Source organism: Coniophora puteana (genome assembly GCF_000271625.1).
Source record: "Coniophora puteana RWD-64-598 SS2 unplaced genomic scaffold CONPUscaffold_5, whole genome shotgun sequence".
In the NCBI taxonomy this organism is placed as follows: Eukaryota; Fungi; Basidiomycota; class Agaricomycetes; order Boletales; family Coniophoraceae; genus Coniophora; species Coniophora puteana.
In genome coordinates, this window is record NW_006913057.1 from 1,205,135 (window position 1) to 1,220,736 (window position 15,602).

At 50.4% G+C, this 15,602-nt stretch overlaps 5 protein-coding genes across 5 annotated transcripts; 2 read left to right on the forward strand and 3 right to left on the reverse strand.

Moving 5' to 3' along the window:
- Window positions 1-889: 889 nt before the first annotated feature.
- CONPUDRAFT_89505 (uncharacterized protein) lies at window positions 890-4,001 on the reverse strand (the record flags this gene model as incomplete). Its single annotated transcript, XM_007769653.1, has 10 exons — window positions 890-1,134; window positions 1,270-1,488; window positions 1,540-2,050; window positions 2,170-2,211; window positions 2,368-2,472; window positions 2,525-2,565; window positions 2,731-2,934; window positions 2,991-3,192; window positions 3,248-3,661; window positions 3,987-4,001. 10 exons carry the CDS (start codon window positions 3,999-4,001, stop codon window positions 890-892), a joined length of 1,998 nt encoding a protein of 665 aa, XP_007767843.1.
- A 178-nt stretch (window positions 4,002-4,179) lies between these two features.
- On the forward strand, window positions 4,180-7,248 carry CONPUDRAFT_72363 (uncharacterized protein; the record flags this gene model as incomplete). Its single annotated transcript, XM_007769311.1, has 7 exons — window positions 4,180-4,923; window positions 4,974-5,062; window positions 5,127-5,346; window positions 6,044-6,389; window positions 6,451-6,452; window positions 6,687-6,773; window positions 7,135-7,248. 7 exons carry the CDS (start codon window positions 4,180-4,182, stop codon window positions 7,246-7,248), a joined length of 1,602 nt encoding a protein of 533 aa, XP_007767501.1.
- Window positions 7,249-7,463: 215 nt separating this feature from the next.
- On the reverse strand, window positions 7,464-7,880 carry CONPUDRAFT_54531 (uncharacterized protein; the record flags this gene model as incomplete). The annotated part of the gene is made up of 1 exon (XM_007769205.1): window positions 7,464-7,880. A coding segment is annotated over one exon (417 nt), but the record flags the coding sequence as incomplete, so codon positions are not given.
- Window positions 7,881-8,475: 595 nt separating this feature from the next.
- CONPUDRAFT_152916 (uncharacterized protein) lies at window positions 8,476-11,475 on the reverse strand (the record flags this gene model as incomplete). The annotated part of the gene is made up of 10 exons (XM_007769654.1): window positions 8,476-8,712; window positions 8,775-8,888; window positions 8,941-9,273; window positions 9,321-9,674; window positions 9,724-9,780; window positions 9,828-10,100; window positions 10,139-10,439; window positions 10,551-10,731; window positions 10,802-10,873; window positions 10,929-11,475. 10 exons carry the CDS (start codon window positions 11,473-11,475, stop codon window positions 8,476-8,478), a joined length of 2,469 nt encoding a protein of 822 aa, XP_007767844.1.
- A 1,025-nt stretch (window positions 11,476-12,500) lies between these two features.
- Window positions 12,501-15,407, forward strand: CONPUDRAFT_152917 (uncharacterized protein; the record flags this gene model as incomplete). Its single annotated transcript, XM_007769655.1, has 11 exons — window positions 12,501-12,842; window positions 12,894-13,095; window positions 13,145-13,373; window positions 13,427-13,571; window positions 13,628-13,806; window positions 13,857-13,953; window positions 14,007-14,061; window positions 14,443-14,466; window positions 14,521-14,670; window positions 14,724-14,845; window positions 14,910-15,407. The coding sequence occupies 11 exons, from the start codon at window positions 12,501-12,503 to the stop codon at window positions 15,405-15,407; spliced, it is 2,043 nt and encodes a 680-aa protein (XP_007767845.1).
- Between the last annotated feature and the right edge of the window lie 195 nt (window positions 15,408-15,602).

Below are 15,602 nucleotides of genomic sequence, written 5' to 3' on the forward strand. Positions count from 1 at the left end.
TTCACGGAAGGTGTTGCACAGGATGGAGCCAACCTGGAATGAACCAGAGGTGACCAGAGGCGGATAAGGATGGTGAAGACAACTGCTGAGATGGCACAGATCAAGCTAGAGCCATGTTGAGAAGACAGAGAAGAATGTCAGGCAGTAGAAGGGGTTGCTCACCATTGCATACAAGTATTTTGCGACAAAGGAAACTGAAAGGGCAAGGAGAATGCCAAGCGCGCTGAAGAACGTGATATATATTAGTGAAAGGAATAGGAAGTAGTGTGGTCACTTACCTGGTGTATGAAGCCTGAGAACCATCAGAATACACACCATTCACACCAGTGCTGAGATGGACAGGATCCCCAGCAAGGGATAGTGAATCCCGTCAATGACAAGTGAAGCTACCCAAGGAGTGATCAAAGGGGAGGGGGGGCAGACAATCTTAGACTGATGCAATGTACGAGCAATCTAGGGCCCAGAGTGACCCAGTGCCAATGTGAAGAGTAGCAGCGCTGCTGTCTGACAATGCCTTATAAGCTTTTTCAGATAGGAGCAAGGGCTATTAATTAAATAGAGTGCACACCTGGAATAGACATGCTGTGCACAAAATGCGTACTTGGCAAGTTATCAATCTGTGCACAAAATGAGTATGCAGTTATCAACCTGTGTATGCATCAGGAACTTCGTGACCTTCTGGGTCAACTTTTGCGATCTTGTGAGACTTGTAGCTTGGTTCACCAAGCTACCAGACACTCAAGGACGACAAGCCCACCATCTTGTCAACTGGTCAGAAACTTGGTCCTGCAGTACTAGTAAAATATATATGTAAATTAACCATCACCGTACATAAACGAGTGCATATGATGGTCTACCCAATGGTTGATGTAGAATGAATGAAATGCATCTAACAAATCATGAAATTGTAAGCCTCTGGTAACGTGCCAGTCCCATAAACCAGCATCAGGTGTACAGCACGAGATATTGAGTCCAAGTGGACGACAGCCATATTGGGCTGGTTCCCTAAATACTCTGGACAGACAATCCACATCCCAGTGGTGGGATCGGGGCAGTTTCCTATGGTGACAAACCAATGTATCAAGGCGCACGGATAAAGGATATCATCATATTGTAGAGAAAAAAAGAGATACACTCACCTGACCATCATCCCTTGCATCCCCGGGTTTTCGCCATTAACTTCGATTAGGACCATATCGCGTCTTGGGTACTGGTTTCACCAGCGAGGATGGCTCTGGATCCACTTGCGATGCATGCCGCCTGCCCTACAGTAGTTGCTTGGGGCCCAAAAGCGGGTGATTGCTGAATGGTGAACAAAAACGGGCCCTGGAGCAACAGGACAGTCCTCAATCGCGACGGGATGAGCGACGGGGTTGTGGTCCGGATGCATCTGGCTGAACAGAAATTGCCTGATGAGCTGCAGGAGCCGGGGCTGGCCAATGATGGCAGCGAGATGGCAAGGGTTGCACGGGTAAATGCGGGCCTGTTCTAATCAACACGTCAGTACGAGAGACAACATTGAGAGAAGGGAGAACTCACCTCGTGTACATGACAACTCAATGGACGAGAGAACCTTTGGGCCTGTCAAGGGTACGTGATCATCTTCCAGGTCCTCGGGAGCAGCGGATTGGTTGTCGGGTGACGAGGGGATATTGCCGCCGAGGATGACATGTCGATAGCTTGATGTCATACCAGCCATCATGCCTCTGACCTTGAATGCTCGCCTGGCCGCTTCGAGGTTATCAAGTCGAACCAAGATGCAAAGCATCTGGTATAGCGCCTTGAAATGATTTGACCATTGCCACGGTTTCTTGACAGCAACGATATGTTTTGACTCCGTGATGGCTGACCAAAGCCCATTTGGAGACCCAAAGAGGACAATGGAGTGTCGGTAATGGCAGAGGGAATGCTGATGTGGCAGGGAAATGCCAGTTGGACAAACACCAACATGGATGAATATCTCCCGGAGGCGATGGAAACGGGTGAGGGTGTGATCAAGGTTGTTAAGATCTTCAGTAGAGAGGCTGTTTTGACATGCAATGTAACAAAACTCCAAGAATGCCAATAGGCATTAAACCATTTTGGCAGGAACAAAGCCAGCTATAGCTGGGAGGTAGACCTGCAAATTGATAGTAAGGTAATGAAGTAGAGTACAAGCAGGGAGCGCACCTTCATGAGGGCCTTGCTGTCATCACCCGTCCATCGGGGAATCTATGGAGACTGGGGAACGAAGGGGCCAGGTTGATTCTGATAGATGTTAGGCTCTGAAACAGAGCAATAAGTCAACTCCACGTACTGTTGATCAATCTCATTGATGATTGTGTTCCCTCATGCCTCGCCATGGATGATCTTGAGGTAACTGTTGACCCACAAAATGACGTGATCCTTGAAGGTGCCCTTGATCACTTGATGGAGGAGGTCTGGCGATAGAAGCTTGTGTATATCCGCACGAGGAAAGTGGTGCGTAAACGACTTACAAAAGCAGTCAGCTTGACATAGCGAGATCTTCTAGGATAAAACTCACCCGATAATCGCCGCAAATCCCATGTTCATCCCAGAGAGCATCTGTCAAGAGTCAACAACAATAGAAGTCGGTCTTGTTGCGTGTCCGACGTCATGCATCTGGATTGTCTAAAGCCTCTGGCCTTGCATTGCACCTATGTCAGAGTGAGTGTTATGAATAACCAGATATAGGGGGAACTCACTTTGGGCACCACCCCTGGACTATACCCGATAGCCACACCTGTTTGGGGTAGTTGGTGATATATGGACCCAGCCCGTAGATCACCTGACGAAAGTGTCCGTCTGGGCACCTTGCTACCTCCGGTGTCTCCATACCGGCTGCGAGTGGCTGGAAGACCTGGCGAAGGGCCTCATGATACAGTTGGCGGCAGAATGTGCAAAACTCGGGCTTATTCCGATGACGCTGTTTAGCTAGAGCAATGATGCAGCTGTCAGTTAACGTGAGCATAGAATATGAACCCACGTACTACGGGGGATAGGAAGAAACACAATGGGGAGCACAGAGTTGCTGTGCCCCCGACGCACCATGTTTGATAGGTTGCCGGCCGACATATATACAGGATGAAATTCTTGATGGCCTGTAGCAACGGAGATTGTTGTCTTGTCACTGCCAGCAATGACAGGGATGAATGCTGCGCTGTGATTGCACGGATCCTCAGCCAACATATCCTGATGTACGAATGTCAGCAGAAACATCAAATAGATAGACTAAATATATACACACCGCTTGCCGCCATGCCCACTCGCCGGACATGAGATTTGAAAACACTCGCTGTCCTTTCTTGTTGAAGTGACGATACGGGATGTAGTGTATACTATTCTTGAAGTCAGCTGTTGCGAGCTGTTGATGGAGGACGGACCGGGTGTCCCTGGTGCATAGTTTGTATGTCTCCATCATCCACTTGGGAGGCGATGGAGGAAGGGGGCCTCCATATTGGCCCTTGTATACTTTCCAAGGAATACCTCCGTTGGGTATGGCGTCAATAGTCTTGTAGAGGTCCTGTTTATTTCTCCACGGTGCTGTTGCACCGTAAGGCGCAAGTACAGCATTCCAGAAGTCGAGCAAAGACCTGATTTTGGCAGCTGATGACTCAGTGTTCACATAGTGCTTGAAGGTGAACTCAAATTCCACGCGGGACTGGAACAGTGTCCACGTGTCGGAGGTGTGTGGAGGGGGGCAGCAGGTGGTGGTGGTGGAGGGTCATTCTTGTAGATGAATTGGCTGTTCTCTGCAGTCTTCTGTGCTAGACAATGGGATAAGAAATTGCTGTTTAAGATGGAAAATTTTATGTACCACTCAAGTAGGGATGGCGGATGAAACTGACATTCAGACAAGGGATGTTTGATGCATCAGGGAGGTCCTCTGAGACACTCCGGTGCTGGACATTGAGGTGTCGAAGGTGACCGGCCTCCGAGAGGCATTTTCAAGGGCAATGGGGGCATGGAAAGGTTGGGACACGAACATTAGGCATGGACATGACAGTGAGAGCAAAGAACAGAAATTGACTCAACTAGCGTGCTCAGACCTTGGTGGCATGGCCTCACATTGAGATACATAATTTTGTTCAAACGGTGACCTGGCACGTCAACAAAAATGAACTGCAGCAGCTTGGTTCTGTTCCTTTCGACTCTTTTTTCTTTGTCTCCTCCACCACCATGGCTAACAGGCAAAGAACATCAACCAGGCTAAAGAGCCAAGGTGTCAAGGCACTCACCACAACCATCACCTCTCCAACTGTCGACAACACTTCCTCCAACACCGAGTCAAGTGCTCAGGCTCCTCCAGATCCAGCTAACCACAAGCACCCGTGTGAGCTGAGCGTCACGCAGACCGGGGCTGCACCAGCACATTCTGCACCCAAGCCCAAGTCCAAGTTGTGTAAGCATCAGGGCACGAGGACAGTGGAGCAGCTGGCAGCAAACACTGCAGCTGTTGTCACAGCTGAGTGCGCACCCGGTCCAGCAGACAAGTGCTCACCTGGTCTGGCAGCTGAGTGCTCGTCCGCTCCTCTGGCTGTTCCAGCCTGGTGTACACTTCCAGACTGCAAGCGGCAGGAGCACCCGGGGAAGCCCAATGTCCCTCGGCGGAAGAGGACCTCGAAGGAGGTACAGGCGCACGAGGAGGAGAGGAGGCAGCTCCTCGAGCGACTACAACAGCTCAGCAAGCGGCAGGCTGCAGAGATAACTGATGAGGAGGAGCTAGATGAAGTCAGGGAGCTCAAAGACAAGACGGAGGTGGTACTTACCTGGGAGCAGCAGCTCAATGCTGCAATGAATGCCCCGCCGTCGGACCATGACACTGATATTTCGACTGGTTATGGTCAGACTCTGGGCCGAGAGCCTGTCTACTTGGATGGTGACAATGAAAAGCCTGCATATTATATAAGGACAATGCCTGGGGTGAGCTACGGAATCCTCCAAAGTGCCTTTGACTTACATTGTTGTTATAGGTGACTCCGATGGACGATAACACGAGTGTCGGTGCCAGTGTTAGCATTGAGGCAAAGGTGGTGAGCAAGAAGGGGAAGGCTCCACAGAGGTAAGTGTCACACGTCACTGCTAGTGGCTATACATTACTTACCTATTTTGGCTCTCACCTACAGGAATACCAGTAAGACCACCGAAAACAAGGCGGCGAAGGCACCCATGTTCGCATTGGGCCTCAAGCTGGGATGGCGCACCCATGCAGCCTCTTCCTCAAACACCTCTCACGAACACGCACCAGCCATTGGTGGCCTCAACGACGACGACACTGGTGGCGCTCATCCTGGTTCTCGCAAGGCCAAAGCACTGACGAAGCAGGGTCAGCTGCCATGCAATGATGTATGCCTCTTCACTTGTATAGTGCCCCAGTCACTAATACTGTACCTACACAACCGTAGGTTCAAGGGATTTTTGCGTGACATGGAATCAAGATAATTTCGGACAAGACCAAAGTTCAAATGCCTGGCGAACACGTGATTTTGAACCAGGGTCCCAGGGTGGTGACATCATCAAGGCATCACTGCCAGACAACGAGGCAACAACAAAGGTCAAGAGGATGTTTCATTAGAAAGAGAAGTTGAAGGGAACACGGACCATCTTTTACAATATCTGTATCCTTTGTCCATTAGGCTTGTATACAGGAATCTCAAGCCCTTGCCGCCGGTATGACTTAAATATTGAAGCCTGCCACTAGTGGGATGCTCGACATTCCATGCCCGGTCAACTGTGGTTGCGGTGAGTGTCTTGAAATTCTTAAACACAGCACAAAGAATGCAGAAAACACTCACTGCAGCGAATGGCTTTACTACATCAGAATATAAGAGTCCTAATATTTTTCCGTCATGTGGTGAGGTTCATTGTCTTATGTGATGGGTGACAAACCAGGTCTTAAGTTCATTTTGCGGGTCAAGTGTGTGGTGTGACGAACCTACGGTCATGTAGGTACAGTATATTTGCAGGTCATCTGGATTGACGACTCAGACTCAGACAGCAGCAAGGACACCGGGCTGGGCAACACCTCACAGGAGCTTAACAGGCCGATGCTTCCATGGCCCTCAAGAAGCAGACACCGGGTTCTGTGAAGCTTGCCAGCAAGACCAAGGCCCGAAGGTCTTGCTCCATCCTTGCTAAGACCTCTGCGGCTCCTATTGTCAAAACCGAGCCTATCACCGAAACGGTTCCAGTCATCAAGTCCAAGCCCGGTGTTGTTGCTCCCAGCCCAGCCGCTCTCATGCCCGCCTTTGACATCAACAACTATTGGACCACATCTCTCCTTCCCACCATCCACACCTGCTTCGCGTCTTTCGACAATATGTGGAACATTTTCAAGAGATCCCCAGAGACAGCTACATCAGGAAAAGGAGAAAACCTGGTTGGGACGGGTCATTTTAGGTAGTGTTATATAGTAAATGTAGCTATTCGCACCGATCACGAACTATATAGTGGTATGTAGTACATACTACTTACCTTCATAGGCCGATATAGTAGCCATCAAAATCACCACAGCCGGTACCACTGGTGCATGTTTATATTTATGATAATGACGGGATTATACTCAGATGAGGCTAAGAAACTACAAGAGGGACTGCATAGTCCTCAAACAAAGCTGTATCTATGTACCGATTCAATAGGAATTCGTCAGCATGCTCACTTGACTGACCACCTATCCAATTTTGCAGCACAGCAGTGCATCCAAACTTTGGTGTGATATGACATGGGCGAATCAACTTAGAAAGTCTTACCACACGGACCCGCAGTTGACCTCGGTGCGTGGCTCGCTTGAAATTGTACATCCCTGAATCTTCATCCATGGCACCCAGTTTTCAAAATAGGTGGACATAGACGAGTGGTTCTTCCAACACCGGCCGGGATAAGTGCTCAGGCAACTTGAATATAGCACGCATTTGCACAACACGAAGACCTAATCAAGCCAGAGATTTGGTTCCAGTTATGACACATGATCGTGATAAGGAACTACGTACCATTGAGCCCACCAAACTCTGCATAAGCATCGTGATCCTCTTCTAGAAGAGCAGTATCCCATCTTGGCAGTGAACGTGGCTTCCTGGGACCATTTGAGTGTGCAGCTGTCGCTCGAATACACATTCTGAGCGAATTGGGGTTTAGGTGTGCATTGGGGCGGATATGAAGAACAGCGCTGTTGTAGAGATTGAAATGATCATATTTGTTCGGGTGGAAGCTGTGTTGAAGCTGTCCCTCTTCCGTCAGAAAGGTGGTTAAGGCGGCAACAAAGCCAAATGCGCCATAGTCCGCCTCAAGAGTAGGGACCAAAACTCCACAGACAGGTGGAGACTTTGCACTTCGGGTGCTGCAGGAAGCATCAGGTTGTGTGGATGAGCGATGCTATCGGATGGCATGTCTTCCATGTCACTGTGAATGGGTTCTTCGACGTCAAGAGCCTCATTGCTCTGGGCCAGTGTGTCAGTAGAGGGGAATCACCAGTCCAGGTACACTGACCACCAGGCGACTGACTCGCGTCGTTGAAGCCATCGCGCCATTTGGAAGACATAGTCTTTATGGTTTGTACCTCGCCATGCTTTCTTAGCAAAATCAATGTGCAGCCATTCCGTGTTCTCAGTGTTGAGACCGTCGAGCAAGCCAAGAGCAAGGATTTTTTTGAGGTAGTGAAGAAGTGAATGAAGCTTTGGAATATTGAAGTGATCTTGAGTACGCGCATTCAATGTGATGAAGATCTGCTTATTTGCGTGGAAATTGTCCAGTGATTGCCGCAAGCATGTGAGTGTTTCAGTTGTTTGGGAATGGTACTGTGCCACCATCACGAAATCCAGAAGCGCTCGTACAGCCCTCATCACATGTGAGTCAACAGAGCCGGCCAACACTGCGACAAACACACGCTGAAGCTGCCTGTGCTCACCAGCACTCCACTGTGTGATAGGTGAGATGCCCTTCTCAAAGTGTCATAGCCCAGTATAGAGCATCACTGACTCGTCAGGAAAACAGCGGGCTCCTTATCAAGCACTTTTTAGGACTTATCGCTTTTTTGGCGTCATTCAAGCATGAAATAAGGACACTCTAAAAAGTGCAAAACAGTAGGTCCTTCTACTGTTTTGCATACTGCGCTGTGCTTTTCTGCGCTCTTTCCTTACTTGTGGTTGCTTGGGCAGATCAATCAGTCTGTATTAGGTAGCAAAAAGCGAGCATATAGTGTATATAAGTACCGGAACAAGAGAAAAGAAGTGATTAAAAGAATTCATAACCGTACAGAATGCACACTGTTTGGCCGGATAACAAGATTATAAAAGGAGGATGCGAAAACGAGATTGAGCAGGGCGATAGCAAAAATGGCGTAACAATAGATTGGAGTGCGAGAGCAGAATGGCGACAAGGAGAGAAGAGAGGACTACTGACAGGGAAAGGGGCGAGCACCAGCTGAAGTGACGATGGCAAGACCAGGCACGTCAAACGCAATCCTAGGATAATGACCAATTAGTAAGGAAGCAAAGAGAGAAGAATGAGACTAGTACAGTTCTGCGGCAGCTTCGCACGCGGATCGGCGAGCGCAACCCCATCCATTGCCTTGTCCTCACCTCCATTGGTGTGAGCCCCCGTAGCCCTGAACGTGTTGGCGAGGTACCCGTCGTCCATGGATGCAATGCCGGCCCAATAGAGGTCCGTCGCCCATTTCCAGTTTGCCTCCGAGAAGTTTGCAAGGGCTGTCGAGGACTTGCCAGTGCGTTCAGTGACTTCTTGTGACCCTTAGAGTGAGCCTGGAGGAGGTCCTTTACCTTCTTGATAGGGCAACTTTGCTTGCCGCTGGCCTGGTAAGCAATCAGGTTGTCCACAACCGACTCGAGGTCACCAAGCTGTCCATCAGCAGCAAGCTGGCAGGCGTGCTCAGCCTGTAAAGAAACAGGATTAGTAGTGTTGATAAGGCTGGAGTATGGAGCATACCGTGGCGCATGCAAGGGTCATAGCACTGCATGGAGCATAGCACTCCTCATTGTCATACTCGGGGACCTTGACACGGCCCCGGATGGCAGCGTGATGTGTCGCAAGGGTGGCGGCATAGAGTGGGCCTCTGAAGTTCCCGCTGGGCTGGGAGCCGTCTTCTGGAACATTTTCGAACATAAACGTGTTCGCAATGAGCAGCCCGCTGGCATACTCAACACGGTTGGCGTCCACATCATCATAAGCGTACATCTCCTCAGCCGCGAAGGAAAGAGAGAGGACCGCTGAAGCGGTGGAGCCGAAGTTGCTGCACCATTTGGTGGCCCTCTGCTTGCACTGTGCAGAGTATTAGAGTGGTTGAACAATACAATAGGCATGCTTACCAGAGTGAATACGGCCCCGTCTATCGCGTCCTGCTCCAAAGGCAACTCCTTGTTGTAGACAGCACGCCAGATGTTTTGGAGAGCGGTGAGGATCTTGTTGTTTGAGGGACCCCACACATCCTTCTGGCGAGCAAGCCAGGTGAGGAAGGTCAGCAGGAAAATGAGAGCCCACCTACGATTCTTGTGGGCATGCGAGGGCAGCGTGTTTGTGTTATGTTTCTTCTTGCGCTTACCGGTGGTGTCATCCTTGCCACTATCCACCTTCTTGTCCTTGTCGCCCTTGGCTGTCTTGGAGATGATGGCCTTGCCCGAGGCCGGCTTAAGGCGCTTCGCTGGCTGGATGTCAACGTCACACTGTACATTATTTAGTAGAACCCTCAGAGCCCAGGACGTAAATACTCACCATGTCTGTAGTGCGAGACTTGCTCTTTGCAACAGGCGCACTCTCAGGCTCTGAGTCCTGCAAGATAGATCAGCAAGACATCGTTGAATGGGATGGAATCATACAAGCGCAATGTCCTCATCTTGCTCGTCCTCTTGATCGTGATCTTGTCCTCTCAGCTCTTCCTCGTTCCGATCACCTTCCTTGGTACTATCTGCACGGCAACGCTTGAGGGACAGGACCTCATGGTGTTCATCAGGAGAGGGAATGTTCTCAGGAGTAGAGAAACGGTGCTCAGGAGGGGTGGCGATCTCTTCAACGGAGGAGAGGTGTTCACGAGGGAGGTGGTGACACGGCAATAGGGGTGGGCTTGGTGGGGGGCTTGAAAGCAGTACAACCTAGAAATAATATAAGACCTGGAGAATGGGAAGCGAACATCAGTACTTGCCTCTTCTGCGCCAGTGTTGGCCCGAAGACTTGCCCGCTCTCGGGCCAAGTCCTCAGCATTGTTGTCTAAGAGCCCGAAGTCTTCATTATCCTCGGTCGCAGACTCGGGCTCGGGCTCGGGCACCTTCTGCTTCCTCTTGGAGGTGGTGGACTGGGCAGCGAGGGTAGAGGACTTTGCACTAGTCAGCACACTGTGGGAACGAGAGGTGTTGGAGTCTGAGGCGGGTGGACCATGAGGAGCAATGGCTACGGACCACTTCTTGATATCAGTCTTGAAGCCGATGGAGCGGCTGGCGGAGATGCAGTCAAAAATGAGGTCACGGTAGAAGAGAGTGGATTCAGAGAGTTGCAAGAGCATGACGAGTGGAGGATCAGAGAATGGACAGTGGGAATTGACTCACACTGTTGAGGCATCAGGCTTGCCTTTCCCAGCAGTCACTGCCGCTGCATTGTTCTCCACCTGTACCATCCTCCGCTTGTCCACATCAGCACGGAACGTTGCCCTCTCTGCCACGCTCCTCCTCACCACCTTCGTGATCTCTTCAGGCTCAGAAATGTCTTCCCCCTCGTTGCTCTTGTCGGCTTCAGTTCGCAACGGGATGATGCAGAGGTAAGCGGGAGTAACAGTGCAAATATAATAAGCTAATCTCACCCTTGGTACTAGCTTTCTTTGCCGCGTCCTTGCGAACTCGCTTTCTGACCACAGGCTTGGGTGCAGGACTGTCTATAAGTTGGTAAGCACATGTTTGAATGGTGTCGCTGTGGCCGAGGATACTGACCATCGTCATCAATCAACATCTCATCATCATCAGACCCATCTACACCAATCTCCTCCTCGTCGGCAGGTGTCACCTTCTTTTGCCTGGGCTTTTGCTTCACGACCACGTTGGCTGGAGCCTCGGTGTCCTTGTTGACATTGGTGCTGACGGGGCCGGGCTTCTTCTTCGCCTTCGGCCTTGGCCTGGAAGACGCTTTGGGCCTAGCCATGTTGTCGCAATTGTCGGCAGGATCATTGTTGTTGTCGTTGGCAACTGCGGCAGCAACAGTGGTGGCATGCTTGGCTCTCCCTATTGATGCCGTTGCTGGCCTTGACGGTGCTGCTGGTGCGTGGGCAAACTTCTTAGCATATTTCTTGTCTAACTTGTTCTCCAGAGTGGCTATGTGTTCCTTCTGGCGGATGACGGCGGCATTTTTCTTGTCCTGCTCGGCTTTCTTGTGCTTCTTATGGAGTGCAACTTCGCTGGAAGTCTGTTGGCTCAACACCTTGTGGATCTCGCCGGGATGCTTGTCTGCGTTGGATGCCCGTGTGTTCATCTGAGTGGTCATTGGAAGAGTAGTAGAGGGCAGAGGACAGAGGGCAGAGGACAGAGGGCAGAGGACAGAGGGGAAGGAAGATGGAGGTTGAGTTGGAAAACTTTTGGGACGACGCTGCGGTAAGGTGTTCAGGTAAAAGAGGGATAGAAACGGGAGTCCACTGGCTCCGAGCTTGCAAATGAGTGGTAACGTACTCCACAGCTTTTCTCTTGGGTTATCCCCTGACATGAGTTGCCACGACAGGTTCGCCTCCTCACACACAAATTTCTCCATTCCCCCCTTCACCTTGCCACTATCCTTGCCACCTCTCTTTCTCTCCATTGGGCCCTCACCCATGTCTCTATTTCAGCACCCTCTCCTCGCCCTTGTCTCCTCTTCAACAACATTCACCCCTCAACCTTGTGTCTTTGTAACATACCCCTCCACTGCACAACTCTCGCTATGGACCCAACTTCCTCTCAAACGGACGACTTTGTCTCCCAGCGCCCAGTCCATACCCTCCACTGGCTGCAGTGCCCTGTTGCTTCCTGTCAATGTTTTTTTGCCAACAAGTCAGGTTGGACCAAGCACATCAATACCAAACACAGCCGTTTGGTTGACCGGTCTCACGAGCAAGCCCCAGCTCAAGCGTGGGAACCATTCATTCCGAATGCCTCCGACCAAGCCTCCAGCAACAATCCACTGGAGGACGAGAACTCCATTCCACAATAAGACAATGTCCAGTCAGACATCCTCCCAGAAGTCGGACCGCCAAGGGGCAGGGTAGAGGAGCTTGCAGGGAAAAAGATACGAGAATACCATCCCACTCTTGATGGTGCATCTCAACACTTTCTACGATTGTATATTTCCTCATCACATTTCACACAGGACGGAAATGTGGGCCTGATGGCAAGTTCGTGGATGACCATACACCCCCCTTCCCACTGCCACCACAAGCACCTGATGACTGGGCCCCGTTTTGGGATTGCATCGAATTTGAAACAGCGGACTTTCTTTATTGGCGGTCTCAGGCACCTGCAGGCGAGGTCGACTTCTTCATGGACCTTTGGGGCGTGTTGTTGACAAAGCATCATGACCATCCACCATTCGCCAATCACACGGATATGTACAAGACTATCGACACCATCCGAGCAGGTGAAGTGCCCTGGGAGTCCTTTATGATGTCATACAAAGGTCCACGGCCAGCGCATGATGTTCCTCCGTGGATGGATCAGACATACGACGTCTGGTTCTGCGATCCGCAGACGATCATCAAGAACATGCTTGGAAACCCAGATTTCAAGGATAGCATGGACTATACCCCGTACCGTGAGTTTGATGTCTTGGGCTCGCGGCGATGGGAGGACATGTTCTCTGGTGACTGGGCTTGGGACCAGGTGGTGAGCATTTTACCCTCATTTACTCATTACAGATACTAACTTTCATTCAAGGATGAAATTGCGAAGGATCCTGCTGCGGCCGGGTGCACATTTGTCCCCGTCATCCTTGGCAGTGACAAGACAACCATGTCAGTTGCTACCAGCCACACGGAGTACTACCCGCTTTACCTGTCCATAGGCAATGTCCGCAACACTGTCCGGCGTGCGCACCAAAACGTGGTTGCCCTGGTTGGCTTCCTATTGATCCCCAAAAGTAAGTTCTGTGTTCATTTTGGAGAAACATCTATTCATAGTATGCCAAGCAAACCAGAGATACATGAGCGATCCAGACTTTCAGCATTTTCACCGACAGCTGTACCACTCGTCCCTCTCATGCATTCTCCGTTCTCTGAAGTCTGGCATGACCAACTGTGAGGTTGTGCGCTTCGGAGACGGATACTTCCAACGGGTGATGTATGGCCTTGGGGCTTACATAGCTGATTACCCGGAGCAGGTGCTCCTTACCTGTATCGTACAAGGTTGGTGTCCCAAGTAAGTAGTAGATGCCTCTTCAAATGCAGGTCAAGTACTCACCTTTGTTCCAGGTGCCTCACATTCCGGGATGACCTCAACGGCTCTGACACCGAGCATCCGGTGTTACCCCGATGCAAAGAGCATAACGAGTTTGTGATCGATGAACTTGACCTCGGCACATGGTGGGATAACTATGGCATTATAGGAAATACCATTGTACGTATCTGACAGTAGCATCTCGTCTATCTCAGCTAATTCAAGTCTATTGTCAGCCGTTCACGAACAACTATCCGCGTGCGGACATTCACGAAATGATTTTTTTGCCGGACATCCTTCATCAACTTGTCAAGGGAACGTTTAAGGACCACCTCGTCGAGTGGGTGGTTTTGTACTTGCACAAGGTACACTCGAAGGATTGCGCCCTTCAAATCCTCGATGATATTGACAGGAGGTACGTCAGTTCAATTGCACTCTAGACGCGGTCTAATTTGTCCGCTACAGAATTGCTGCAGTCGCTCCTTTCGCTGGCTTACAACGGTTTCCCAATGGTCGGGGTTTCAAACAGTGGACAGGAGATGATAGCAAAGCGTTGATGAAGGTATAGTACATTGAGTTTTGTATTCTTGGCATAATTCTGACGCTACCATTAAGGTTTACATTCCAGCCATCGAGGGGCATGTTCCCCGTGACGTCGTGCGCACGTTCCGTGCGTTCCTGGAGTTCTGCTACCTTGTTTGATGTGACATCATCACTGACAAGACCCTGCTTGAGATCAAGGACACATTGGAGTGTTTCCATCAATATAGAGTCATCTTTCAGACCCTCAGTGTTGCAAACTCCCTATCCCTCCCCCGACAACACTTGTTGAAGCACTACTTATTCCTTATCTGTCAGTTTGGGGCCCCAAATGGACTCTGCTCCTCAATAACGGAGTCGAAGCACATCAAAGCGGTCAAGGAACCATGGCGGCGATCAAGCTGATTCGAAGCTCTCAAGCAGATGCTTATTACTAACCAGCGGCTCAACAAACTCGCCGCAGCTCGCGTTGACTTCACAGCACACGGTATGTTAACACAGCCCATTTCAGCCACAGCCAACGCCCTCGCACAATGTAAGTCTTACATTTATCTTCTAAGCTAACACTAACTCCACCCGGGGCCTCTAGTGACAGGTCTTTTTCAGACATTAGCAGTTGACCCGGCCACCATAAGTCACCTGCACACGCGAGGTCTCAACGGCGGGAGTGTGGAGGAGGAGTCGGGGTCAGCCATTGATGGCCAAGTCGACGCAAAGGTTCGGTTGCCCAGGTCACCAGGTGAGTACTCTCTCATTTGCACTATGTATACTTTCTGACATGCAATGCGTCAGCGCGTGGACGTGCGCACAGCCTCGCTCAACTCGCGAACGAGCTGTATCTCCCGATGTTCGACCTGCTCTATCAGGTCAGGTGCTTTTTGCAGGAGCAGCTATCGCCTTCACCGGACGTGGACGTCGCGAACATTCCCCTCAACCACCTCCCTCAACCACCTCCCTCATTTCCCCTCCCAAACCCAGATATTCATCTACAACTTGGCCATCGCAACATTCTGTGCCCCCAGCAACATTTGCGGGACAGCCGGAATGACATCCGAACGCATTCAATCCACCCTCAATTGGAGAAACGAAGCCGCTCGCCATGACTGTGTATTCGTGTCAACAAACAGTGAGGTCTCCAGTATGCTCGGCATGGAGGTCGCCTGGGTCTTAGCCTTCTTTGGCTTCGACTACCAGTCAAAGTACTATCGGTGCGCCCTTATACACTGGTTTTCCCAAGTACGAGATGTTCAAGACGAGGATACCGGGATGTACATCGTTGCCCCCGACTACAATGATGATGGCACCAGCTTGCTTGCTGTTGTGCCCATCAACTCCCTCGTCTGCGCCGCCCATCTCATCCCTTTCTACGGCGACAAATTCATTCCGGAAGGCCTCAAACACTACAGCTCTTACAACAATTTCTTTGGTTTTTACATTAACCGATATGCTGACCATCATTCTTTTGAAATAGCTTAGTTATTCTGTCTATTTATTCACAGTCGAGTAGACTAGTATACTGTACCTACACGACCGTAGGTTCAAGGGATTTCTGCATGACATGAAATCAAGATAAGTTCCGACGAGGCTGAAGTTCAAATGTCCGGCGAACGCGTGATTTTGAACTAGGGTCACAGTTTGGTGACATCATCAAGGCATTATTGCTGAGGACAA